General features: G+C 43.4%; 2 protein-coding genes across 7 annotated transcripts; one reads left to right on the forward strand and one right to left on the reverse strand.

The window, feature by feature from the left end:
• Nucleotides 1-99: 99 nt before the first annotated feature.
• On the reverse strand, nucleotides 100-3,536 carry LOC119018116 (tripartite motif-containing protein 16-like). The gene has a single exon (XM_037095516.1). It carries the CDS (start codon nucleotides 2,749-2,751, stop codon nucleotides 1,054-1,056), a length of 1,698 nt encoding a protein of 565 aa, XP_036951411.1. The 5' UTR covers nucleotides 2,752-3,536; the 3' UTR covers nucleotides 100-1,053.
• A 214-nt stretch (nucleotides 3,537-3,750) lies between these two features.
• On the forward strand, nucleotides 3,751-25,552 carry LOC119028162 (calmodulin-regulated spectrin-associated protein 3-like). Of its 6 annotated transcripts, XM_037113794.1 has the most exons (20): nucleotides 3,751-4,551; nucleotides 4,673-4,954; nucleotides 10,932-11,185; nucleotides 11,619-11,759; nucleotides 12,512-12,598; nucleotides 12,758-12,793; nucleotides 13,369-13,416; nucleotides 16,461-16,599; nucleotides 17,789-17,928; nucleotides 18,548-18,641; nucleotides 18,761-18,812; nucleotides 19,151-19,212; nucleotides 19,303-19,333; nucleotides 19,508-22,031; nucleotides 22,105-22,226; nucleotides 22,342-22,634; nucleotides 22,715-22,814; nucleotides 23,172-23,278; nucleotides 23,367-23,485; nucleotides 23,770-25,552. In XM_037113794.1, the coding sequence occupies exons 2-20, from the start codon at nucleotides 4,819-4,821 to the stop codon at nucleotides 24,097-24,099; spliced, it is 4,815 nt and encodes a 1,604-aa protein (XP_036969689.1). In that variant the 5' UTR covers nucleotides 3,751-4,551; nucleotides 4,673-4,818; the 3' UTR covers nucleotides 24,100-25,552. The 6 variants fall into 6 exon arrangements, with proteins under 6 accessions (XP_036969689.1, XP_036969682.1, XP_036969728.1 ...); XM_037113787.1 differs by having other exon boundaries at nucleotides 3,751-4,954; XM_037113833.1 differs by having other exon boundaries at nucleotides 3,751-4,954; nucleotides 19,610-22,031.
• The last annotated feature ends 1,059 nt before the right edge of the window (nucleotides 25,553-26,611 follow it).

The raw sequence follows: 26,611 nt of genomic DNA on the forward strand, positions 1-26,611 counted from the left end.
AATTTAGATTTGAGTGTCTTCATAGTAGATCCTCACTGATTTCCTCGAGAAACTAAGTTCTCTGTGATCACCTTTTTGTAACATAGACATGACTATTAATTCTTTTTAGCAGATTTTTATTGCCTTAAAACTCAGAATTACATTTTATGGAGGTGAGAAAACAACAATCGAGTGATGCCAACGACTGCACAATACATTCGGACAACACAACGAGAATTGTGAAACTTTTCTGAGCCCTTAAAAGTATCATTGATATGAAAAATATAATACGATATTTTGACAAATAACGTTTAACGTTTTGACTCACGACGTCATATGTTTCTCATTTAAAAACTGTTAAGATACACTGAAAATAATAAGTTAAAAACATCCTCATGACGACAAACTGAAACAAACCTTCCTCGCAGGACCAAAGTGGTTCCAAAGGAAGTTCTATATACTGGAAACAGTTTAATAACCAGCATCAGTGAATCAATCCCAGTTGCCAGGAGCTCTAATTGGACTGTTTGGATGCTTTTCTCTGTTGCCAATTAAGGATACACTAAAAAAAAAACTCTTGGATTATCAGATGACACCCTGGAGAAAATGAGTAAGTTTGAATGAAGTCTGGGATTGTCTGGCTGTGAGGTGACAGAGCTAGAACGTAAAAAAAACACTTTGTTCATGTTTATTTATTCGTTATAAACCTTCAGTTTGTTAACTCATCTCATCAGTAGAGTCTGTTAGAAGATTCACTTCCTCCACACGGTCAGTTTGTCTGAGCAGGATCTCAGCTTTGTACAGGAAAATAATGATTAGAATGAAAAAGTTATTGGCTTCCTTAGACCTCATGGAGTCTCCTTTCTCCACTGATTTAAACAGCAACATGTGGTCTGCCAAACAATTCATTTAAATTTCTTTTAAAAAATCGTACAAAGTGGTGAGAACAAAAACAACTCCATGATGGAAGCTCTGCTGCTGTCTCGAGCGGTGGGAGGAGAAACAACGTAACACAAATACTCAACAAACACTTAGAGCACATTTACAATTCAATGCAGAAAAATTGCGTTGAATTTAAAGAGTCATCATCGTGACTTCTGTCTGTTTGAGTACACAGAACTCAGCGGTGTCTCCATACGAGCGAACATAAAGTCCAGCATACAGAGGCTGAGTGAACGTGGTCTGGACCCTGTGGAGGAGGGTCGTGGTTTCACCGGCGCTGCAGAAGGACAGAACACCTGCACTGTGATCCAGGTACACCCCGACTCTGGAGGCCGGAGGACCTGAGACGGGAGTTTCGACATCATTGTACCAAAAGGAGTAACTGTTGCCGCCACAATACAACCCCCAAGATTTGTCATTTCTTCCGAATATACACTCATGCGACCGCCCTGCTCTGCCGATATTCTTGTACGCGACTGCTACACAAACCCCTCCTGCTCCCGTCCACTCCACCTCCCAGTAGCGACGGCCGATCAGACTCTCTCTACTCAGGACGTGGCACGGCCTAGTGAATCTGTCTCGGAGGTCAGAGTGAGACCGTTGCTCCCTCATTCTCGTCGCCTTTCGGTTCCCCTTAGATAACAACAGGTGCGAGGGGGCCGTACTCGGATCCAGCGTGATTTCACGGGAGTATTTTAAGAAGTCAGCTCTGGTTTTGGGCTCTGACGGTGAAACGCCCACTTTGGTCTCTGTCGGTGAGACGTCTGTCCGTTTCTGTCTCAGGACGTCCTGTAGTTTGTCTCTGATCTCTGACACAGCCGCTGTCACATCCTCAAAGTACCTCTGAGGACGGATGTTGATGCTGGATGAGTGTGTGGACTCCCTGAGTGCCGAAATTGAGGGGCAGTCGTGTAGAAACCGGTTGTGATCCTCGGTGTGTGAGAGCTGCTCCAGCTCGGCGTCTTTCCTCTTCAGCTCAGCGATCTCCCGCTCCAGCTTCTCCTGAAGCTCTTTGACTCGACTCAGTTCAGCTTCCTGCTGCGATCTGACCTGCTGCCTCACATCAGAGCGTCGTTGCTCCATGAGACGGATCAGCTGGGTGAAGATCCTCTCGCTGTCCTCCGCCGCTTTATCAGCAGAGCGATTTATAACCGCCACCTCTCGCTGAAGCACCTTCACGTCTTTCACCCTGTCTCGGATTCTCTGCTGGATGTTTTGTCGAGTCCCCTCCAGCTCTCTCTGCCTCTCGGTCCTCTCTGCTGCAGCCGAAACTGTGTCGTGGCCTTTGTGTTGATCCATGGAGCAGAGATAACAGATGCACTGCTGGTCGGTGCGGCAGTAAATCTTCATCACCTCGTCGTGACGAGAGCAGATGTTCTCCTGGAGCTTCTCGGAGGGATTCACCAGCTTGTGGTTTTTAAATGTCAGTGATTCGTAGTGAGGCTGGAGGTGTCCTTCGCAGTAAGACGCCAGGCAGACCACGCAGGACTTGAGGGCTTTCAGTTTTCTCCCAGTGCAGAAATCACAGGCTACATCTTCGGGTCCAGCGTAGCGGCGATCAGCAGGAGCAGCTTGGACTCCAGTCTTCTTCAGTTCCTCCACTAACTCCGCTAACATGGTGTTTTTCAGCAGGACAGGCCTCGGTGCGAAGGTCTTCCTGCACTGAGGGCAGCTGTGGATTCGCTTCTCCTCCTCTGTGTCCCAGTGGGATTCAATACAGTTCATGCAGTAGTTGTGTCCACAGGGAATAGTCACCGGATCCCTCAGTAGATCCAGACAGATCGAACAGGAAATCATTTCCCCGTCCAGCCCAAGTCCTTTCTGCGCCATTTCACCTTTTCAGTAGCAACAGCTGTCTGAGTTTCACCTTCTTTTAGAGCTTAAACTAGTTCGAGTTTCGATCTAATAGCCGCGTACGTGCAACACTGCTGCTCTTCACTGCAGCGCTGGTTCCTCAGACTGTAGATGTGAAGGGGAGGGAACAGGGAAACACATGAACAGAGCGGCTGTGTTTGAGATTAGAGAGAGGAGGGAGTGGCTGTCGACCTTTGATCCAGGAGCGGCTCTGTGAACCCGATCACTGCCTCACTTAAAACCTCATCAGTCATTTATCAGCAGTAAAAATAAAAATAAACACTGACTCTGATGATGATGATTATAATACAATTTGAATATTGGATCCAATGATCAGTCTGCCTGATACTTGCATTACTCACTGTGAGTAAATTCAAAATATACTTTTATATTACTGTCACTGTTTTAGTGACTTTTGCTTTTACCAGTTAAGTAAACATGGTGTCTTTACTGCCTGGTTCTGAGGAAGTCCAATACTCAGTAAAGATGGGTCGTTTGCAAACAAATCAGTTCGAAGGAACGACTCTTTAACGGGAACAAACTGACTTGATTCCACGTTTCATTTCTCTCTCGTTCGTTCTGTCGTTCTCACAGATGAGTCGCTGTTGTTATTTACTGTTACTGTTATTTAGTTATCAGAGGGGTGAAGAGGACTGAGAGCCGGCCAATGATATGCTGAGTCGAGGACACTTTTGTTGAATTTTAGCCAATGAGAAACAAGAAAGCATACCAACCATTTCCATGACCCCAAGGTCCCCCAATCGCTTTCTTGTTTCCTGTTTTTAACCCTAACCCTTAAGACATGCAGAACAACCACAGAGCCACTACTGCACTAATTATGAAAGAATACCGTCATATTTTATATCACATTAAACAGCAGAAGCTGGGCAACAATGTGTAAAAAAAACATGTTTATATGACCCAAACACTACTCAAATAAACAACTAAACATCAAACTTGAATCACCCTAACCCTAGAAAATTGGCTTGGGGCTTAAAGGGTTAATGTCAAGGTGAATGGACACTTTCTCCACCTTTGTGTTGTCTAACAGTACACATAATCATGAAGTTGCAGCTATGTATTTGCCTTGAACTGCAGTGTTATGTTGACCATAAGCACGATTGTTTGAGAATGAGGAGCTGAGAACTGTGTGATTCACCGTACCGGAAACGTGATTGAGCGACTGAACGATATGAACGATTCTTTCTGCCGAACTGACCGACGGGAACTGAAACTCGACATCGAGCGATGAAATCCGCCTCCGATACTCAAGTCCAGAGTGTCTTCATGGGTGAGACTGGATTAAATATGGAGCTGAAGTCAACAAACAGAACTGCTGCAGGTTCTTGATTAATGTAAACCTGCTGGAGAGGAACCAGGATTTAGACTCTGTCCTCTGTGTGTGTTTATGTCTGTGTATTCATGTATTTATGTTTGCCTCCATTGCTTCCTCTCACTGGGTCACCTGGTCAGTGACAGGCCGGGGTGAAGCTGATGCCTTGCTCAAGGGCTCCTCCCTGTGGCAGGAGGGGGAAACAAGTCACTGACATTGTCACGTATCCTCAGCACATTTATTAAAACTCTTATCTTAAAGGTAAAAACAGTGATTTTTTTTTTTTTTTTTATTCCTCAGCACATTTATCGACTCCTGTCTGCTGCTGCTGCCTTCACGTGTGTCGTAAATCTGAACCTCAGAGGAGTATGTCACTGTGACGTCCCCACTGGCCGGCGTGTGACGTGGCCGGGGGCGTGGAGCCGGCTGACAGCCTGCGTGAGGTATCTGAATCTCCATTAACACATTTCTGATTCATCTCTGTTGACATATCGAGCCTCGTCTTTCTGTCTCCATCCTCCCTGTTTGACTCCTTCTCATCGTGACATCATTTGTATGTTTCAGTCTGCATCACAGGGTCCTCCTCCCTCTCTCCTCCTCCTCCTCCTCTTCCTCGGTGTCTCCTCTTCCTCTCCCATCCCTCCTCCTCCTCCTCCTCACATTTCCCCGGTGCTGCTGCTGCTGCCTCCTCCGTGCGTCGCGGCGCGGCCATGGTGGACTCTCCCCAAGCGATGAAGAAGACCTTCTCGGTGCCGGAGATCAAGCCGCTGGACCAGTACGACTTCACCCGGGCCAAGATCTGCGCCAGCGTCCGGTGGCTGCTGTCGAAATCGTACGGCTCTGCAGGTAGTCTCATCACCGAGGGGGCGCTGCTTGGGTGGGGCGCTTAATAATTAATCCCGCTCTTATATGAAGCTCCGAGCTCGACCTGGCGTTTTTATTTCACGGGAGCCTCCAGCTTCATTCCGCAGATCTGCACAGCATCCATCCTCACGGTGCTCCTGCTCCACCTCCTCCACCTCCTCCTCCTCCTCCTCATCCTCATCATCCTCCTCCTCCATGCTGTGCGGCTTTAACATCTGGGTTACAGACGAGGAGCCAGTTAACGACACGGTTATGAGGCTTGTCTGGAGGACTCTCCTCCGCGGTGCGTGATGCGTGCGGGGACGGCGGGCTGGCCGTCACCGCAGCGGCGCAACAAAGCCTTTTGTCCGAGCCGGGCCACGTCAGGGCCCGCGGACGGGTTCGCCCACCAGCCCAGATGCGACCCGCACAGAGAACCCCCTCTGACTGGCTCATAACGTGTCGTGTCGGACGAGGCTGTAAATGGGTCAAGACGGCAGAATATTTGTGTCAGTGTTACGCACGCACGCACGCTGTGAGGCGCGTGGCAGTGTGGTGAAGGTGACATAGTGTTTTTAGACAATGGAGGGTTTCTGCTGACAGCTGCTGCAGATACATCCACTGATACCAGCCTCATGTAGAGAGAGAGAGAGTGATCAGAGCTGATCAGTTTAATATGACTGACCAGCACACAGCAGCAGGATCACTGTGTGTGTTATTATGTAACCCAGTGGACAAACTATAATGATCAATAAGGCTGATGATGTGTCACTTTTGTTGACCCTGTCTGAGATGTTGTTGTGTTTTACTGCATGACCTCATACTGTCCTGTGGAGCTGCAGCGATCAGTCGATTCACTGATCAGTCGATAGAAAATCTGTTTCTTTAAAGCGAAAATGTCAAATATTTGCTTCTTTAATGTGAGAATTTTCTACATCTCTCTGTCTTTTATTAAGTTTTTGTGGTTTTGGACTGTTGGTTGGACAAAAGAAGCATTTTGAAGACGTTATTTTGGACTCTGGGAAATTCTGCTGAGCATTCTTGACATTTTTTTGACATTTAAGAGATGAAACAATTCATTGATTAATCGTGAAAATGTTGTCAACACCATCAGAGATGTTGTCTTTGGTTATTAGTTGTGTTTTACTGAATGACTTCCTACTGTAGTGTAGAGCTGCAAATGATCAGTCGATTAATTGATCGGGCAGTCGTAAGAAAAGGAATCATTTCAGTAGTTTTTCATGCTAAAGTATCAAATATTCGCCGGCTCCAGCTTCGTAAACATGATAATTTGCTGCTCTTCTTCATCTCATATGATAGTAAATGAAGAGTTTTGGGCTTTTGGACAAAAGAAGCATTTTGAAGACGTGACTTTGGGAAATTCTGGTGAGATATTGGATGAAAGGACGAAACGATCTATTGATTAATCGTGAACATTTCGTCAAAACTAAAAGATATGCTGTCTTTGGTTAGCGGTGTTGACATCTTTCAAGCGAAAATGTAAATTATTTGGTGGTTACAGCTTCTTAAATGTAAGAATTTGCTGCTCGTCTTGATCGATGATGACAGTGAGTGAAGAGTCTTTGAATTTTGGACTGTTGGTCGGACAAAAGAAACAATTGGAAGACGTCACTTTTTTTTTGACAAAGCAATGAATCTGTTAATTTTTTAAATAATCCTCAGACTCATCGATAATGAACACAATCATTCTTTGAAGCTCTGCTTCAGTGTGCCGCTATTAATGATCATTTTCACTCCTTATCACAACTATCTAACATCTATAAAAGGTTGAGAAAATATGTGTAAATTACAAAAGTTAACAGTGGAAACACCTGAAATGACGTCTTTTAAATCGCTCATTTTGAGATTTATTGAATTCACAATCATATAAAACAGAGAAAAGCACATTTGAAGAGCTGGAGATGCTGAAATCTTCATCAGTTTTGTTTGATAATTGGCCCAAACAGTGAATCAGCTTCCGTTACAGTTGTTGATCAGCTCATTGTCTCGGCACGGTTCCTGGTTAATGATCAGCTCCTTGTGTGGGTTCAGTCTCTGCTGACTAACACGATGATGTCACCCTGCAGGTAATAATACCTCACAATGATAAAGATGCGAGTCTTTGTGTCATCATCTGTGTTATTTCGGGCTGTAGTAATAAGCGGAGACAGACTTTCATGTTACATTTGCGTGGCAGTCAGTGGGACAGGAGGAGAGAGGAGCTCTCAGCAGGGAGGCTTCATTGTTGTCAGTCAACTGGAAAATGTCCACCGGGCGCCTCATTGAATTTTAATGGCAGCCGGGAAGAAAATAGCACTAATAAAGCCTCACATGGGATCCAGCACACACTTATTCTACCTGACGTGTGCCAGAGGACGACTTCTCTAAGGAAAACAGTAAAAAAAAAAAAAAAAACCATCTCCAAGTCACTTATAAACACAGAGGGAGTCAATGAAAGTCTGTGTATTTATGGCATCAATAACAGATATTCAGCCAGACAAAAGAATAATGCTTCAACACATATAAAACTCCACAAGCTGCACTGGATTTACACATTTATAAACCAGGAAATGACCTCACTAAGATTAGAAATCTCTCCTACAGGGGTGTCCCAGTCAAAATGTTTTGAAAACACAGATATAACATAAAATCTAAAAGAAGTACCTCTAATTATTGATATAAATAAAACATAAAAAAACATATATGATGGGAATAATCAAGGATGGCACTACAGATATGATGTAACTGACAAAAACAGACGTACCACACTAAGAAATATAAAACTCAACTTGAAAATAGAAATATGAACTACATTAATACAAATATCCTTAAGATATAACACAGATGATCACGATGAATCCTAGTCTAGCTCTCTGTTGAGAAAATAAAATGCCAATTATTCTAATTTTTAGTCTCCATCTACCTTTTGGAGTCATCAATCGAAATAAATTCGCCCCCCAAACATTTTTTTTTATGCTGTCAAGATTTGTAATTGGGAAGTTTTTGTCAATGTTGAATATTCAAAATAGAAAAAGAACATTTATAATTTTCTGTTCACATCCACTTTGTTGAGGTGGAGGCAGAAATGACTGGATATCTCACAATCTGAGATAATCAAACCAGTGGGACAATTAAATGCATCTCTAAAGCGGCTTTGTCAATATTGTAAAATTAACAAAAGTTTGTCTGATTTCTTGAAAATGAATACCCAGTTGAGTCGCTCATGTTAATGTTTTTCTAGCTCACTGTTGTTTTCTCTTTTTAGTTTACATATAAAACAGAGTTTTTGGTCTCAAAACTCTGACAGAGTTAGCCACCAGCTGATAATTACAGCTGAGCATTTGGCAGCTAAAGGGCCAGATGTTTCCTTCATTTGGTGGTGGAGACCAAAAACAGAGCAAAAAGTCAGATGATGAGTGATGATGTTGCTCTGTAAAATAGGAAAATGTTGCTAACATGTTCACCATGTTGCACAAGGTGCTTGGTCGGTCTCATCCCCAGGTCTCTGGGTCGGCTACCAACCCAAAGTGTCAACATATGACGACCTGAAGACGATGTACTATCTTACAAAATGTACCTTTAAAGGGAGATGACATGATCTCTGCAGTCACTGATGTATTCTGGTCTTGTTGTGGTGAAAAATGGCCGGTTTAAGTTGCAGCAACAGTTTTTTTGTGTGTTTAGCATAAACTTACTGAAGCTTATAAATTGATTAGTTGATCAATGTAAAAAAAATAATCAGCAGATTAACAAGTAATCATGTAGTACTGATCATTCTGACGACCTTAAGAGGCAAAATAATGATTCAGTTTGATTTCAGCCCGATATGTATAAAAACACAAGATGATGACACTTCAGATCAATAACGTATATTTTAGGGGGACGTTTCTATCACCTGGTACTCATGAAATCCGTACGTTGTAACAGATTGTTGTTGTTGTCGTTCTGTTTCAGCTGCACAGGCTGTGTCTGTTGTTTTTCCCTGATTGAATTAGTATTATGTTAAATGGGTTAGCTGCTGGTTCCTACTCTGCAGTCCAGTCTCATCGCCTCGGCTGAACAGAATGGCTGCTTTCCATTTCCACCATTCCCATGGTGACGGCAGTCCTATTTCCTCCCAGTGCTGCAGAGTGTGAAAGGCGAGGGTTTAACCCCTAAACAGTGTGTGTGTGTGTGTGTGTGTGTGTGTGTGTGTGTGTGTCCCACTGCAGTAGAGTGTGTGCTTCAGCTGTTGTTTATGCAGTGACACAGATAGACTCTCTATTCAAAGTGATCGTCTTTATGTGGTGATTTCTCGTCTCTCGTTTGAGCAAACGGAGAAAATGAGGAGAAGGAGGGCTTACGTAAGAAAACAACAGACGGTCACAGAGAGAAAGACGAGTAGTTGTAGCCCTCGTTACGAGTCAGAGTTTGATGTGTACGGACAGATGAAGGAGTAGAACGAATTTGTGAAGACTTTAAGGGAGCGAGGACTGACTGCAGTGGTAAATGGAAGAGATGTCCACTCTGATATTCCCCCTAAGAAGTCCACTCCAATCTTCAGGATTATCCCGACTCCTGGCGCAGCCTTCCAGGGGCTGCAGGGTTGGAATATGGGTCAGTCAGGGAAGTGTGTGTGTTTCCGTGTCCGGAGTGTGTGTGTGTGTGTGTGTGTCTATGAAATGACCCACTTGTCGTGGTCCGAGCTTCTTGCACATCATAGATAGTCATAGATTACTCGACATGCACATGCACGCACACTCGTCTGAGCTGTTCATGCAGATGATGACATTATCTTCCTCTGCGGGCTCCCTGCAGTCACACACTGTCGCATACTGTCCTCCTAATGTACAGAGTGGGAGAACCTCTCCACTTTCATGCAGCAGTTTAAGTTTTCTCTCTCAGAGCAGATAGTGGTGGAGCTGCACTCTCTTTGCAGCGGGCTGTGTGACTTTTGTAAGGTTTTCCTCGTGGGGACATTGTGTCGACGAAGCAGTTCTCGTTCTCAGAGAACAACGCAGAGAAGCTGACTCATTATCCCTCTCTTGGATCTGCAGCAAGGCAAGAAATGTGTTACAACTGCACCACAGACTTTTTATTTCTCCTCTCATTCAGCTCAGAGAGCATCCTTTAGTGGACGAGCGAGTGCCTCCTCTCTGTAATTATCTCCGCCTGCAGATAATGATGGAGGAGACTCTTTACAGCTTACGTCATCCACTGAAATATTAATTCTGAGCTCTTTTGAGTTCATAGGAACAGTTTAAATAGTCCACAGCTCTGTGAGGCCCAATGAAAGCCGAACTTCAGCATGCTAACCACGTCCACGATGCTAATGTGCTGCTGATGATGAGCAGGTACAATGTTCACCATCTTAACATGCTATGCTAATTAGCATTTAAGACAAAAATGAAACTGAGGCTGACTTTAGCTTAGCAGGTGTTTTTTTTGTCATGAACCAAAGTGTCAGACACAGTTAAGGTTCAACCTGGTGATGACACCAGAGGGAGAATCATCAAAGTCGAGGATTCGACTTCAGGGAGCCTCGAATGTCTCTACAAAGAAAAAATGAGAAAATGTTGATGTGTTTCACAAAATAAGTAAAACCTGAGCTGAGATCTGGGCCTGATACGATAAGCGAGTCATTTTGAGCCCTAACTTAGCAGTATCATCATGTGTCGTGTGCCATGAAGCGCCTGCAGTGCTCAGAAATAGTTTCTTTTCATCTCGAAAAATAAATTTTTGTTCTTACCATCAGTGTCATCTGTTATTAAAGTCATTTTAGGTTCTCTGACCGAAACTGTTTTACTTGAAATGAGAGTAGAAAGTGAAATGATGTCTTTAAGTTAAGTGGAAATACTCATTTAGCATTAGTCAGAGGACTTCATCCATGAATATCTGTGCAATATCCACAACAGTTCATCTAATGATTTATATCATTTCAGTCTTGATATCAGCATTCAAGCTCAACTAGACTCTCCTGTCGTCCTCTTCCCTTTTTCAGAAAATGTTCCCGTGGAGTTTCGGGACCCTCTCTACAAGGACCAGTATGAACAAGAGCACCTCAAACCGTCCGTCTCCAAGCTGCTCCTCTCCCCGGAGATCTACTGCCGAGCCCAGGCCCTGCTGGCCCGGACGCAGGGACCCCCGGCCGATAACTCCGCCCTGCTGCAGTTCCTCATCAAGAAAGGTTTCGCTCCAAAGGTCCTGGATGCAGACGTCACCGAGGAGGACCTCAGCTGCGTCCCCATCAAGACGGTGGGTGTGTCGCCTTGTGTGTCAGGAAGTGTGGTCTGTCGTTCGTGCCTCTAATTTATTAAAGGATAGTAATAGTACTACTACAGCGAAATGTAGATACACAGGAGTTAGCAGTGAAACCCTCTCCAGAGCAAAGTGAAGAAAAGTCGGTCAGCAGGAAACGACGTGATCCTTTATTGTGTCAGTTCTAGTAGCAGTCAGAACGGAGCAGCGGAGGGAGGAAAGAAAAAATCTGAAGGGAACAAAGGAAGAAGAAAAGGACGGGTGGTGAGGAATAGTAGGAAAGAAGGAAGGAAACAGTTGTATTTAGTACGCAATGTGAAAAAAAAAAAAAAAAACATAGCAGAGAAGGTATTTCTGTCCCCCGCTGCTGATTTTAGACTTGTGTGATGAGAGCCGGATGGTTTGACTGTCCCTGTTGTGATCGGTGCAGAAAGCCCACCTCGCCGTGATCGACGCCCTGATGACGCTGGCTGCCAAAGAGGCGGTGGGCAGGGTGAAGATGGCGGTGGAGGCGGAGCAGATGGGCGTCGGGGCTCCGTGGGAGAACGCTCTGCTCTTCTGGGTCAACAGGGTGAGACCAGAGAACCACGGCAACCACGCTGATGTCACTTTAGATAGCTGTCTGATTAAAGGACAGGTTCACCATTTTTCATTCAAGACCTCATTTAAATTTATTTATGTACTCATTTAATTTATTTCTCACCGTGATTGTTTTTTACATTTGAGTACCAGGACAAATCATATTTCAGGAAACTGGTCAGTAAACCCAGAGAAAATTAAATATTCTTATTATAATACTAAATATTTAAGTAGTGGTCATAATGGTCATGTTTATTGGTAACTGGCAATCCGAGCTAAATTGTTTTCTCTTGTGTTGACTTCAGAGCTGATAATACAATTAAAAAAAAAAAAAAAAAAAAAGGATAATCTTTCTAAGTTTGTGATATTTTTTTTACATTTTTTTTCTCTTTTTACTTTCTGCAAAAACAAAAATTTGCCTTAATTCCTTTTTTCGTCTGTTTGTGTGTGAAACAATTTTTTTTCCAAGAGAATTTTTTCATGTGTGAAGTTGCATGAAAAAAAATCTCAGGTGTAATTTTCTTTTTATTTCAATAAAAATAGAAATAGGATTTCATTACTCTATTTGTCTTACTCTATCACTGGTTCACATTTGGTTGCAGCAATGTGGAGAAATCTCAAGTCAAAATCACCTCATAAATAAATAAACTCCATTTACATTATCTGACCTTTGACCTTGACCCCATCAAATCAGTTTCTTCATAGGACAAATTTTAATACGATTTGTCCTTTTCACCCCCACAGCTGAACCAGAAGTTGAGAGAAATCACAGAAGACGACGAGCCGCCCAAGTCGCAGACGTGTACAGACCTGCAGCCTGCTCAGGACGCGGTACAAACACACTCTAACACACATTGTATGCATGATGTTTTGTCTCTCACGCTGCAGCTTCTAACACCGACCTCGCTCTGCTTCTCTTGTTTTCTCCCCCACCACCACCACCACCACCCCCCTTGGGTTTTATCTCTGTCATGCGTCGCTCTCTGGCAGTGTCAGTCCACCCGCTGGTACTGGAAACTAGTCCCCGTAAGTGTAACAATCTCCTGTCTCTCTCTGAATCTGTCCGTCTGCTGTGGCTGACGTTAATGTGCCTGCTGGAAATGCCACATAACTCTTATCTGTCCCGTTAGAACCCCCTCTCTTTGTGTATGTCGTTTAAATATGTGCCGACATTTACAACTGACCCATGAGATGCCACTGAAAATGTCCTGTAGCTGCTTATTAGTATTACTCTGAGCTGATGATGATGATGATGATGATGATGATGTGGACGCTGGGATGTTAATGACTTCATCCAGTCGTCAGTTTTCATCTCAAACTGCTCAGATTATCAGAGGCGAGGGGGGAGGAGGAGATATCAGAGAGGAGGGAGGGAGGTGGAATCACTTCCTCATTGATTATTAAACTGCCTTTGTTTATCCCCATCCTCCTCCTCCTCCTCCTCCTCCTCTTCCTCCTCCTCCTCTTCCTCCTCCTCCCCCCCGTGTCGCTCCTCTCCCCCCTGAGCAGTGCCATGTGACTTTGTGGTGTGGCGGTTCCCATGATGACCGGCCCCCTTGTCATTTATGCTTGTTTCCCTCTCTCTGCCATCCCCCATCCAGCATGCTATCGCTTTTTGTTTGAAGGAGTCGGGGAATAAGCCGCCAGTGGTAACGTATAACACCTCGCTCTTCTCTCACCCTCATCCTCCACGTCTCCCGTAGCAACGCACCCGACTGACCCGACGGACAGACAAGACCGACCAATCGCCACACCTCTCCCGACGACTGACCGACAGACTGCAAACTAATCACTCTTCCAACCCCGAGGTTGGATAGATCAATTAAAAAAATCATTAGCTTATTAACTATTTATCCATATTTATTGTTTCTTCCTGCTTTTTTTTCTGTAAAGCGTATGTTACCAAGCCATGTTACAGGAGGCACAGTAACACTGTTGACATTTAACGTCTCTTCATCCTCCTCCAACAAGGCTGCGTAACATCCTTCAGCCTTCAGTTACAGCTGATGCACATGCAGCGTTTGCTTTGTTTTTGGGTGCATTTTATCTCTGAGTGCTGCCGTTTGATTCTCATTTTGATAAAATTCACTTTTTCTTACGTGACTATGTGATTTTGTTTTTTATTGTGTTTTATTTTTATTTTTTTTTTACACCTGATCAGAATTGAAGGCTCACAGTATCGTCAGTGCCTGTTTCTGCTGCATGGACACCGGAGGACAAACAGTCCTCACTCTCACTTTGAATCACTGACATTAGTTTATATCTTTCATTGTGTATTTTTCATTTTTTTCTTTGCAATGTTTTTAACCTTCGCACTGCACCTACTGGTGTGTGTGTGTGTGTGTGTGTGTGTGTGTGTGTGTGTGTGTGTGTGTGTGTGTGTGTGTGTGTGTGTGTGTGTGTGTGTGTGTGTGTGTGTGTGCGCGACCAGCAAACATTTGGGTGCCGAGTTGTTTTAGCATCCGACCAAGACATCAGCTGGAAGGTAGCAGTGTCGAAATGTGATGCTACCACGAACAGACCCAGTCAGCTGTTCTACTAAGGTTTATGTACTCGGTGTCAATTCAGCAGCTTCATACGTCATCAATCTGAAAAAAATACATCAGCTGAGTCTGAAAATAATAAATTAAGATTGATTTACACAAGATTCAGACTCCAGTTTCCTGTGAAGTCGTGTGCTTTTCCCACTCAGCCACCATGACATGTTCAGTATCAGGACTTCTTAATACTTCTTTTTTCATGTTGAAACAGTGAAAAAAATTCAGGGATTTTTATTTCTCAGTGTTTGAGTGATCTCACCGAGTGATTTATTGTGTATGTGTGTGTGTCAGGAGAGGTTTTTTTTGGTCATGTTTGAACAGAGGAAAAAAACATCCAGGAAAGGGTTTCTTTTTTTATGCATGAAGCAGGGTGAAAAAGTAGAATTTAATTGGCAATGTCAAACAATCTGTGATAACATGAATAAAAGAAGAAAATCCAGAAAAGAAAAATCATGAGTGAAATGGAAATAAAAAAAAAAATAGTAGGTGAATTTTTTTTCCAGGCACAGATAATTCTTTAAAATCCTAAAAAAAAAAAAAAAAATTAATTAATTGACTAAATTAAAAATTAAAAAAAAAAAATCACTTTTTTTTTCAGGTGAAATGGAATGAAAAAAATATTGGTGATTTTTTTTGTTTTCTTGGAAAATTTTTAACTGCAAAAACATGTGGGAAAAGAACAGAAACCTCTTTTCTCCATGAGTGAAAGTGAGTATTAAAGACAGTTTTTTCACAAGATTTTTTTTTGTTCGTTTTTTTCATGTGCGAATAATTCAGATGAAACTTTTTTCATCCCATTTCACATGAAGACAAAATTTGAAAAAAAAAAAAAAAAGTTTTGCTGAATTCTTTATTTTCGTTCTGTTTGAGTGTGCAACTTTTTTTCAAGTGTAAAAGTGACTGAAAAAAGAAAAAAATCTTCCCTAGAATTTTTTTCTTCTTCATGTGTGAAATGGAACGTAAAAAAAATCAAGACATTTTGGAAAAAAAATTTCAGGTGTAATTTCCTTTTTTTTTTTTAAATTTAATTTTTATCAGATTTTTGGTTGAAAGCCCTGAAGTCAATAAAGACAGCTTGAATAAAGACGTTGACTCTTACAAACGCCACAGGCTAAAAACAATTAGACAGGAATATAATTCATACACAGGTATACAGAAAATGCATAAACATGATTTTTGTATTTAAGAAATAGAACAAATTGCACCCCAAAAAATAAAGGCAACAATCACATTTTCCACAGGTTGAAGTAAAAGATCAGATACACACAAAACCATTAGTGCTCCAATAATCCGTCCACCTGACAAGACGCTCTTCACAGATGAAGAGAACATGAAGTTGTCACTGTAGCGGGCAGATGGCCGACTGTGTGTACGGCATTGTGTTGGCGAGCAGTTTGCAAATGTCAACGTGGTGAACAGACGCTGTGCCCCATGGTGGTGGTGGTGGTGGTACGGGCAGATATAAGCCACGGACAACAAACATGAGTGTATTTTACTGATGGCGATGTAAATGCACAGAGATACTGTGATGAGATCCTGAGGCTCAGTGTCACGGCATGAAGCAAATAATACGATCAATAGTCAGTTGTCTTCTCTGTGAGAGCGAGTCTGACTGGACTGTTACTGGACGTGGAAACAACCTCGCTATGTGGCCGTCCACCTCATAAACACACTGAAGTTAAACGTTGCACTGGGACTTTTTTTTTTAATTTAATTTTTTTTTTACCAGGGACATGACATCACTCTCTGGGTGTGTTTTTGTGTGTGTGTGTGTGTGTGTGTGAGGCTCTGCTGGTCTTGCGCTTTGTTTCTGTTGATTTTCTTCTCTGCAATTTTCCTGGAGTTTGGCTGGCGTCATACTTTATGTCTCTGGTTTAATTTATTCTGCATTCGAAGGACAATCCTGGCTGTTTTTTTTTTTGGTTTGTTTTTACACTTCATCACTGTTATAACTCTTAAACTTTTATCTTTTTAGTAATGTTAAATGTTAGTAATTTTTCTGTATCTGCCTTATGATCCTGCCTCTCCTGCCCTCACTTGTCCATTTGCTTTGTTTCTGGTTCCAACCCTGTCTTTGCAAAACTCTTCCTCTTTTTACCCTCTTCTCCCTCCTCATCCTTCTCCTCCTCCTTCCCTTCTGTTTTCTCCCATAGATCCGCTACAGGAAGGACCAAGTGCAGTCTAAGCTGACTCCTACTTTCCCTCTGGTTTGTGCGGTCAAAGATTTGTCTAATGGCTGCGCGATAGCTGCTGTGTTACACTACTACTGCTCCAGCCTGCTGCCTCTAGAGGGTACAGACACACACACACACACACACACACACACACACACACACACACACACACACACACACACACACACACATTTAATTATTAAATATTTATATATATATACATTATGCATTATCCGATGTATGTTTCCACACACTTAACGGCTTCAATGATGGTCAAGTGATTTTAAAAATGTTTCCAGTAGGTAGAGCAAATCTATGGAAGCCCTGAGGGGCAAGTTAAGAATTTCGGTTTCTGGCGATCCATTTCTTAGTCTGATGTAAATTGTGTTCTCTCCTGTGTTTGTGAGTTGAGAACTGGTGGAAATTTATTTATTTATGTATTGCAAAGTAGTCTTTGTATGTTACTTAATTTTTTTATCATCTATGAAAACATTTGAAAATGTTCTGGTTTTTTTCATGGGTAAAAGCAAAAACTTAAGTGTTTGTTTTTGTTATACTCATTCTGACCACAAGAGGCTCCTCTCTTGTGATTATGACTTGACAACTGGAGGGAAAAAGGTTTTGCCACAATAATCTTTTCTTAGTCCCTTATTTTTTTCCCATTTGTGAAAGCATGAAAATATTTTTTTTTTTCCTAGAGGATAAAGCAAAACTTTCACATGTGAAACAGAATGAAAAGAAAAATCTAAAAAAAAAAATTCCCCAGAACTTTCTTTTCATGTATGAAACAATATTTTAGAGGAACATTTAATTATAACACATTCCATGATAAAAGATAAAAAAAAAACAAAAAAAAACCAAAACAGATAGTTGTCCTATTGGGAAAATATAAGTCAGTGGGGCGATTCGGCCTTGTGTGGCTGATAAGTATATAAAAAAAAAAAATTTAAAAAGCAAAAAAATGTGTGTTCTACTGGCCAAACTTTGGTTTCACACATGCAAAAATCTCCTATGAAAAAGAATGTGTAACTTTGGTTCACATTAAAAATAAAGATATCATAGAGGAGCTCCTGGCGAAACTTTTTTTTAAATACAGGAGAGGAAACAGTTTAGATCAGACTTGGAAAATGGATCACCAGAAAAAAAATATTAACATACATTTGTATATGTTGATGCCATCTACATATATATTTATACAAAATATCAACATTAAATTATAAAGTATGAGCTACCTCTGACTGACACGTCCAAACACAAAGATTACATACTACATTTTCAATATTTTATTTCCTCTCTGCTCCGTCCAGATGTGTGTCTGAAGGACACCATGTCGGTGGCCGACAGTCTCTACAACCTGCAGCTGATTAAAGAGTTCTGTGAGAGCAGTTTGCAGAGCTGCTGCCCGCTCGCTGTGGAGGACCTGCTCTACGCTCCACCGCTTCTACATGTAAGCATCATGACCAGTCACGTTCATGCATCAGTACAGTCAAAGTGAGGAGCAACACCACATTAAATTATCTATGGAGAGGAAGTATCACTGCACTGACTTGAAAGGCTCTAGTTTATCAGATGCGATGGGGTGGACTTTGACTCTGACTCATCAGATGTAGACTGCTGGTATAAATTCTACCACCGGAAACCTGTTTAAAGCAGCTGTTACCTCTTATTCTAAGATTTTCTGTGAGATACTGTTTTTGAAATATCTGTCACTGTGCGAAACAACCACCTCAGAGAAACCAACACACAGAAACTGGCAAGAGACTTTAACCTCGATGCTAACGGAAACAAACCTACACAAGCAGCTGTTACCTTTTCCTTTGCAGTGATTCGGCCGTTTTAACGCATCAACATGTGCAAAACAAGTTCCCCAGACAGTATTTTGCAGGGGCACCCTCCCTGCATCCTGGGTTTTAGCGCCTCCCAAGCCAGAGCACTTTTTTCTCTATTCCAAAATAGGAATTGGTGCAGGTTGCTGTGGAAAGAGGTCATGGCTATGTGAGACATGAGTGGTCACAGAGTGCGCTTAAGATTTTGACAGCGGTAACCCAATATGCTCTTCTCCTCAGATGAATATCATGAGTTTCATAGCTGAGCTGCTGGAGTGGTTTGAGGTCAAGAAGCCTGAATTCGTCAAACCCATCCAACCCATCGACCTCACAGGTCCGTGAACACATCTGATTCTGTTGAAGTAATGTTATGGTGACTGTTGGCTGTTTGAATACATATGAAACTGATGATCAGCCTCTGAAACTTTTATGTCTTGTTTATATGTCTTTCAGATGTCTCAGGGTTACTAGACTGTACAAGCCCTGTCAATGGAAACAGCAACAGGTACCAGCATCCCACTTACACCACCCACATGAAAATGGTCAGAGTAGAAGATTGAGGCATGAGGCAGGAGTCTGATTTGCAGTCTGTACCTCCCTGATTCCAGATATTACTGCATTGGCTCAGGAACAGGAACTTTTTTGGTTGTCCTAAACCAATTAGATGCTAAACTACCTCAGTAAACCTAAATAAACCTGACAGATTCTGTATAGTGAAATAAGACTTGGTTGAGCCATTGAGAAGCTTTAGAGAAGATTTGCCAGTGACTGGTTATAAACGCACACAGACGTTTCTGAGAAAAGTTGTGAATGATCCGCATTTTACTGTATTTTCTGTTCCAGTGGTTCCCCTTCCTTTATCTTAAAACAATCCTTTGTGCCCATCTCCTCTCCGGTGTCACCAGGTAAGAGGTAGAAATAATTGGACAATGCTTTTCAATGGATTTAACCAAAATAGACTCTAAAAGACTTTTTTTTATTATTTGTCTTTCTAGAAAACAAAAGTTGGACAAAGAAACAAATCAGGTAGTTGTATTGAACAGCTTCATCTGATTTCTATAGTAAATGTTGTGTTGCATTCATATTTTATCTTAATTTTTAATCTTCTTACTTTGGCTTCTGTGGTCTCTGCTTTTCCATTATTATCCGACACACCCCATCCATTCATCCATCCCTCCATCGTCATCCACCTCCCTGCAGTCGTCCTCTGTCAGCAGTGACTTTCAGCATCCCATTTGGGCTGGACAGTGATGTTGACATTGTCATGGGAAACCCAATAGATTCTGTCTTTCGCTCTGCCAGCACTGACAGCCTCACCACAGGCATCCCTGCAATGACTTCACCGGTGAAATCAGCAGGGATGAATCATGTCCCGTACGGCCCTCCAGAGGACTTCAGCCACCTGGTCAGTGCTTCTGCACCATCGCAGCGCTCGTCCTGGGGCCCTTACGCACACACAACACCACTGGGAGAGCTGCCGACCATCGAGGAGGCGCTACAGGTTGTGCATTCTCCTGGCAACAAAGATCGGCGGAAGGGAAGGACAGCAGAGAAAGCAGGAAAGGTCGTGTTGGGAGGAAGGCCGGAGCCCAGGTTACGTCCTGAAGGAGCCCCTGCTGGGTTCTTCCTACATTCCCCTGAGGAGAATAACCCCCAGCTCAGTAGCTCAGCTCCGAGTCGCTCTGGAGTCCTCTACCGGCCTGTAGGAGGAGAGACGGGTGATACTAAAAGGCAAGGAAGGGGAGAAAAGAGGGACAGACCAGATCGCACCTCCGATATGTCTCGTGATGACGACTCTGTTCTACGAGATGGTAGCGTTGACTCCTCTGAAGCATCCGATGATAACCCTAGAAACGCCCCGGGTAATATGCGACCCGGTAACGGTCGCCAAGGAAACAACAGTACCGGCAACAGTCCACGCATGACAAACTTTGCTGAGCGACGAGACAGCAGAAAAAGACATTCCGCCGCTCCCGGGGAGGAGTCAACCTCTGCTCCGACCCCAACAACCCCAGGCACTCCACATACACCCTCCACACCAGGAGGGCCACCTGGCCGCCAGGACAGCCCAGGTCCCAGAGGCCCTGAACCAGGATCTGAAGCCTGGGAGTTGGGTGTTCGTTTAGAGGAGAAACGTAAAAGTATTGAAGCTCAAAAGAGACGCATTGAAGCCATCTTCGCCAAACACAGACAGAGACTTGGAAAAACTGCGTTCCTTCAACTGAAAAGAGAGCAAGGAGAGGGAGGAGGAGTGGGAGCGGAGGAGGATAATCTTACCCTGGAGGAGCGCCTCACATGCATGGAGGAGCAACTGAAACAGGAGGAAGAGAAGGAAAAGAAAGAGACAGAAAAAGATGGAGAGAAGGAGAAAGAGAAGCCATCTGCCTCCAATCCTCCTCGCTTAGAGAAGCAGGTCACATTCTCTATTGAAAGTAAGAAAGGGGCAGAGAAAGAAAAGGAAGCAGAGAAAGAGAAAGGAGGTGAAGGTGTCCTTGTAGAGTATAATGAAGTGGTGCAAAAACTGAGTGAAGCCCTGCAGTCACTACAGAAAGACATGCAGAAACTTACAGAACAACAACAGCAGCTCATGAGCAACCAAAGACCCAGAAATACACCCAAAGTCACTACTCCAAAATCAACCACCAGAAGTAATGCCAAAACACAATCCAAAACGCCTCCTCACACCCCGACCAAGACACCACCAAGAACCCCAACAAAGACACCAACAAGGAGTACCACAAAGGCTTGGGTTATTCCTGCTGGATCCACTACTGCTTCCTCTCCATCACGTCGTTCCCAAGCCCTTGCCTCCCCAAAAACTCAAATCATCTCTTCCTCCTGCCCAGCTCCTCGCACTAAGATCCACTCCTCCTCCACTCCTCGCAGCCCCAAGCACCACCCACGTCCCCAACATCAGCCTCACCCACGGCCTTCCGAACTCAAGTTCCCGCCACTCAACCGTGTGTTGACACCAACCCACAATGTGGACACCCTACCCCACTTGCGCCGTGTGTCCCCCAGCAAGTGTCAGGTTCAGACCACCTCTTCCTTCCGTATCGGTGGGCCTCGGACTCCTCAAGAGTCACCTCAGTCTGTCCAGCAGGCTCAGCAGGATGAGTGCACCTCAGACACAGGCTCGAGTGAGACACCAACTCAGTTCAGCCTGGAGCTGGAGCAGGAGGAAACAGAGTCAGTAGGAGGGCTGCCGATCTTAACACAACCCAGACATGATCGCCCGAGGGGTGCTGGTGGAAGCAGCTCCGGAGCTCCTTCCGAATGTTCTTTTGAGAGCGAGACTTTGTCCATTTCTGCTGCCTACAGCGCAGCAGGTGAAGGTGGGAGAGGTGGAGGTGCAGGGAAACAGTGCAGCCTGATTGAGGTCTCATTTTCATCTCATGGAGGGCCTGAGGCGAGCAGCGATGAACCAACCGATGAAGGGCAGGAGTTTTCTTCTGATTCTATGAGCGACCACATGGAATCGGCTGTGGAACCTGTCAGAAGACTTGTTGCAGAACCCCTAGACCCCATAGAGCAGCTGGAACTGGCCATGGGAGCCATCGACTTGACAGAACAACAAACTGAATCCAAAGAGGAGGAGAAAAGACCTGCTGAAACTTTGGAACCAAGTGGAGAACAGAATGAGCTGGGAACGACTGAAACTTTGGAGCCAAGTGGAGAACAGAATGAGCTGGGAACAAAGGGAGGACTTCAGTTCTTCTTTAAGGTGAGTGCTTGCAAGTAAGAATTAATTTTGTCACAGTATTTTGGTTAATGATCTTGTGCTTGTGTGGTTGTAGGAGGAGGTACGTGGTGAGGAGGAGATGGCCCAGCGTCGAGCTCTACTCTTGGAAAAACAGCAAAGGAGAACTGAGGAGCTGAAGAAGAGGCGACAGTGGCATGAGCAAGAGAGGGAAAACAGGTAACACCTTTATGAGCGCACCTGCACAATGTTGATGCATACACGGTTCTTTGCATTTGCGCATTGGATGAACAAAATCCAAAGCCGAGAATGACATAATTTCTCCTGGTTTCAGGCCGGATTCCTCACACAAAAGAATGGGGTCTCCCTCCAATACACCTCCTGTAGGCACAACTTCACCTTCACCGACACCTCCTGCTACACCAGCCCGCCGAGGAGACTTTACACGAGGGGAGTATGCGCGTCGACAGCAACTCAGGATCATGGATGATTTGGACAAAGTGCTCCAGCAGCAGCAGAAATCAACCAATCAAGGACGATCTTCCGCTAAGAAAACCCGCTCCCGGCCTCGCAGCATGACCAGGGAGGAAACAAAGCTCTCTCTGAGTCCAGCTAAGGGAACTGCTGGTATGATCTTTACAGAGTTGTGTGTTTGTAGATGATTTCAGTGAAGCTGTTTTAATATCTTAATATTTATGTTTCTTCAGGAGCTAAGTTGACCAAAGTGTACTCCCACTCCTCCCTCAACCTGGCAGCCACGGACGAGGCAGGGAGCAAAAGTGCAAACCCTACAAAGAAACCCAACAGGTACACTTCTGCATAGTTCCTCTGCCGCTTTGCTCTCATTTATACAGTTTTTAGCCATAACATTAGCAGAACTTTGAGGTAAAGATAACAATATTAGCATGACAGGACACTAGATGTTACAGGTTAAACTTTGGACTGTTAACTCACAAAGCCATAAACGTGTATCTAATAAGATGGGCTGCGAGTTCTGGGTAGCACCTTATGTCACAAAGTGCTGAGGGTGGAGATGTAGGCCATAGAGATGCCAAGCTAACTAGCCCAGGAGGACGCCAGTAATATTTACATCATGCTCTGTCACAAGCCATAATTCAGATACAGTCAGAGGTGATGACGCATTGGTTCATATCTCTCCAACAGCCGTCCTGGTTCACCTGCAGGCTGCATGACGCCGAGTAAACTGGTAACTCAGAACGGAGAATGGGACAGTGGTTCCAATGGTACCTCGCCGGCCCCAGAATACACAGGTACAGTATTTACACAGTACAGCCTCTTGCCAAAATGTTGACGGTTGTACAGAAGGGTTAGCATTAACACGTGTGCCTGTGTTTGCAGGTCCAAAGCTCTTCAAAGAACCGAGCTTCAAGTCCAACAAGTTCATCATTCACAACGCGCTCTCTCGCTGCTGCCTCGCCGGAAAGGTCAACGAGACACAAAAGAACAAGATAGTGGAGGTAGACGTTTGCTTTTACACTGCAAAAACATAGATGTATTCTCTTAGTCCAATTTTTAGATGCGATTACCTTGAAAATAGCATTTCAGTGACATGTTTTAAAAATGTTTTCGTATTTTTGAAGTGGCATTTTTCTCACTTTTCTAATCATTTAAATCTTGTTGTGAATCCCTTTACTTGTGCATTTGTCTGCATTAAACTCACACTACATTAAACTTGTCTGGATGTCTGGAGAATCCTAGAAGGAGAACAAAACTAAAACACACTTGTTTCCTCCAACCACAGGAGATGGAAAAGAGTCCGGCCAACCACTTCCTCATCCTCTTCCGTGATTCCAGCTGTCAGTTCAGGGGCGTTTACACCATGAACACCGACTCCCAGGAGCTCGTGCGACTGGCTGGCGTGGGCCCACGGACAATTAGCTCCGCCCAGGTGGAGTCCATCTACAAATACAGCTCAGACAGGAAGCAGTTTAGCACCATCCCCTCTAAAACCATGGGCATGAGTGTGGACGCCTTCACAATCCCCGGCCATCTTTGGCAGGGAGGAGGAGGAGCGGCGGGCGGAGGAAGCAGGAGAGCGAGCATCACTAAGAAGGCAGTAATTTCCAAGTGAGGAACATGACACATCGCAGTGGCAGATAATTAAAGAAAACACTGTAATCACACTGTAATTAGAGTGGAAACTGTTGTAAAGTATGAAATACAGTAGGAGGATGAGGGGGAGGAAGAGTTACAAATAAGGCAGTCGTTTCTTTTTCCAAGTGAAGAACATCTTACATCTCAGTGACAGATAATGAAAGAAAACACTATAATGATAGTGAAAACTGTAGTCACGTATAAAAACATGCACACAGTCGAGCCTTTAGCCACGTGTGTGCATACATACACTTTACCTCTCTTGCCCTGGGACATTACAACAAATACAAAACATTAAGAAATGATTTGTACTCCTCCTTTCTGTGCACGGAAAACGTTAACAGCACAGCTTTTCCTTTCCTTAAACGGACACACTCACATCCAGAGTGTACCGAGGAAGTTTTTGTAAACATGTTCAGTTCAAATCGCACAAGGAAGTTACTTTTAAAAAGTCTCGATACTTCTACTTTCATTGTTTAAAGTACAAAACTCAAAAATGACTTTTTTTTTCCTTTATGAAGAAAAAAGGAAACTTTACGAAGCTTTTTATTTGAAAAACACTGACTTTCATAAGACACACGATTACCGTCTGTTCCCTGTCTGCTAGTAGAGCACCAGTTTTGTACGTTACGCCAAACAACAGAGAAAATGCCTTCTTGTGTCAGCGTGACCGGCAGGACCTTTTGTCTTGTCCGAGTTACGGCTGTCAGTAGGTGGATTAATTAAAGCACATGTGTTTTGCAAAATGAAAGATAGCCATAATCATACGTCGCAGAGAGCGGAAGTGAACGTCAAACGTCTGTAAAGGTGTCGGTGGTCTTCAGAGACGACGACCGCAGCAGCATGGAGGGTTATTTACTGTATGTGGTATAAACTTACTTTGAAAACAATATCACAGTGAAAATTGAATGTTTGATGACACTATGTTGACAATGGGTATATGTATGAGTTTCAGATGCCAATTAAACAACGCTGAGCTAATTGCATATTGAGGATGACATGTCATGCCAAACTTACATTTAGAAGTACCTGCATTGTGGTGCTCTCTGTTAGGGATGGGTCCTGATGGCTGAGTCTAGTTTGTATCCAAGACACAGATTTTGTTAAGCTCTGCAGCCAAAAAAAAAAAAATCTCTTATTGGATCTTTTGTTGTGAATCTCAGTTGATACAGTTGATATTCGCTGGATGATCAAACAGGAGCAGGAAGATGATACTGACTGAAAAAACAGAACTTATTGTTTTAACTAAAAGATCAAAATAAGGATTTGGATAGAAGCAGATTCAGAGCTGGATCCAAATTTATTACGATGCTATCGGGCCTCATCCTTACCTTTATTAGAGTGCACACAATTAAATCGGTGTGTTTCAGAACCAGCATTCATGTATGAAATAACAAACAGACTGGATTAAACTCCACAGATCAACTGTTCCTCTCTGTCGTTTTTCTTTTCCATCCTCTCTCTTGGTGTATTGTTGAGTTCTTCCTGGTTTCCTGCTGCACCCACACCCTCTTATTGTTTCCCTATTCTTTGACCTATGAAAAACACAGGGCACTAAATAGCTTTGTATGACCTTTCAGCTACAAGGGGGAGCCCTAAATAATGACTGTGGGAACTGAACTTGGGTTTCTCTGTGCAGTTTTTTGAAGACTTAGTGAGATGGGAGGGCACGTCGGAAGTTCTAAAGACCCACTGCATGTCAGCAAGTGAATGAGTAACTTAGGCATTTGGAAACATCGTAACTACAAGCAAGCTATGACTGTCTCCATGTGAATCTGCAGCTGCCAGACATTTTCACTGGTTGCAAAATTAAGTCAGATTGTACGTTTTAGATATTGACCCTATTTCTCACTTGATTTGTTAACTGAGCAAACAGTTTCCTAATGAGTTTAAGGTCTCAAACTCTTGTTTCAATGGTCATTTTGTGAATTATTGTGAAGTACTGTCACTGTGAGTGACTCATCTCTACAGCACTGTCCTCTGATTCTCAGTCAGATCCAATCAAGAAAATCCTCCCCAGCTCCGCCCTCTTCTCCAAATATGGTCACATGTGGCTCCAAAAAACCAAGATGGCTTCAATGTCAAAGTAGAAGCTTACAAACAGTCGTCCCCAACCCAACGGGTGATGGCACTGTGGGTTCACTCTTAGTTAGAGGTGGAATATTACAAGTTTTGGCCACTTGGAGGCAGCACAACAAGTTAAACTACTGTACTAGAAATAAGAGTCATTTTACTCATGGAACAAGAACAGAAGAGGGTCCTGAGAAGAATCACAACTGACAAAGTCACTTCACAAGTCTGGATAAAGCTTTTGCACAGGTGTACTTGAGGAGCAGGTGAAGGTAAGTGTTATTCTTAATCCCACCACCTGATGGAGACAGAGGAAAGATTAAACATTTAAAGACCTTTAAAACAATCTGAATAAATTATTCTCTTGGTTCATTGAGTCCAAAGACACGAACAATGAAATGAGTCTGACAAGAGTTTTT

The sequence above is a fragment of the Acanthopagrus latus genome, chromosome 1 (assembly GCF_904848185.1).
Source record: "Acanthopagrus latus isolate v.2019 chromosome 1, fAcaLat1.1, whole genome shotgun sequence".
NCBI lineage: Eukaryota > Metazoa > Chordata > Actinopteri > Spariformes > Sparidae > Acanthopagrus > Acanthopagrus latus.

Excerpts from the sequence above, each read along its gene's own strand:
- LOC119018116 (XM_037095516.1), bottom strand. The coding sequence starts at position 2,751 with ATGGCGCAGAAAGGACTTGGGCTGGACGGGGAAATGATTTCCTGTTCG.
- LOC119028162 (XM_037113787.1), top strand. The coding sequence starts at position 4,819 with ATGGTGGACTCTCCCCAAGCGATGAAGAAGACCTTCTCGGTGCCGGAG. Across the intron at positions 12,794-13,368 it reads GGTACTGGAAACTAGTCCCC|CATGCTATCGCTTTTTGTTT; the intron begins GTAAGTGTAACA and ends TCCCCCATCCAG. Across the intron at positions 18,813-19,150 it reads GTCAATGGAAACAGCAACAG|TGGTTCCCCTTCCTTTATCT; the intron begins GTACCAGCATCC and ends TTTCTGTTCCAG.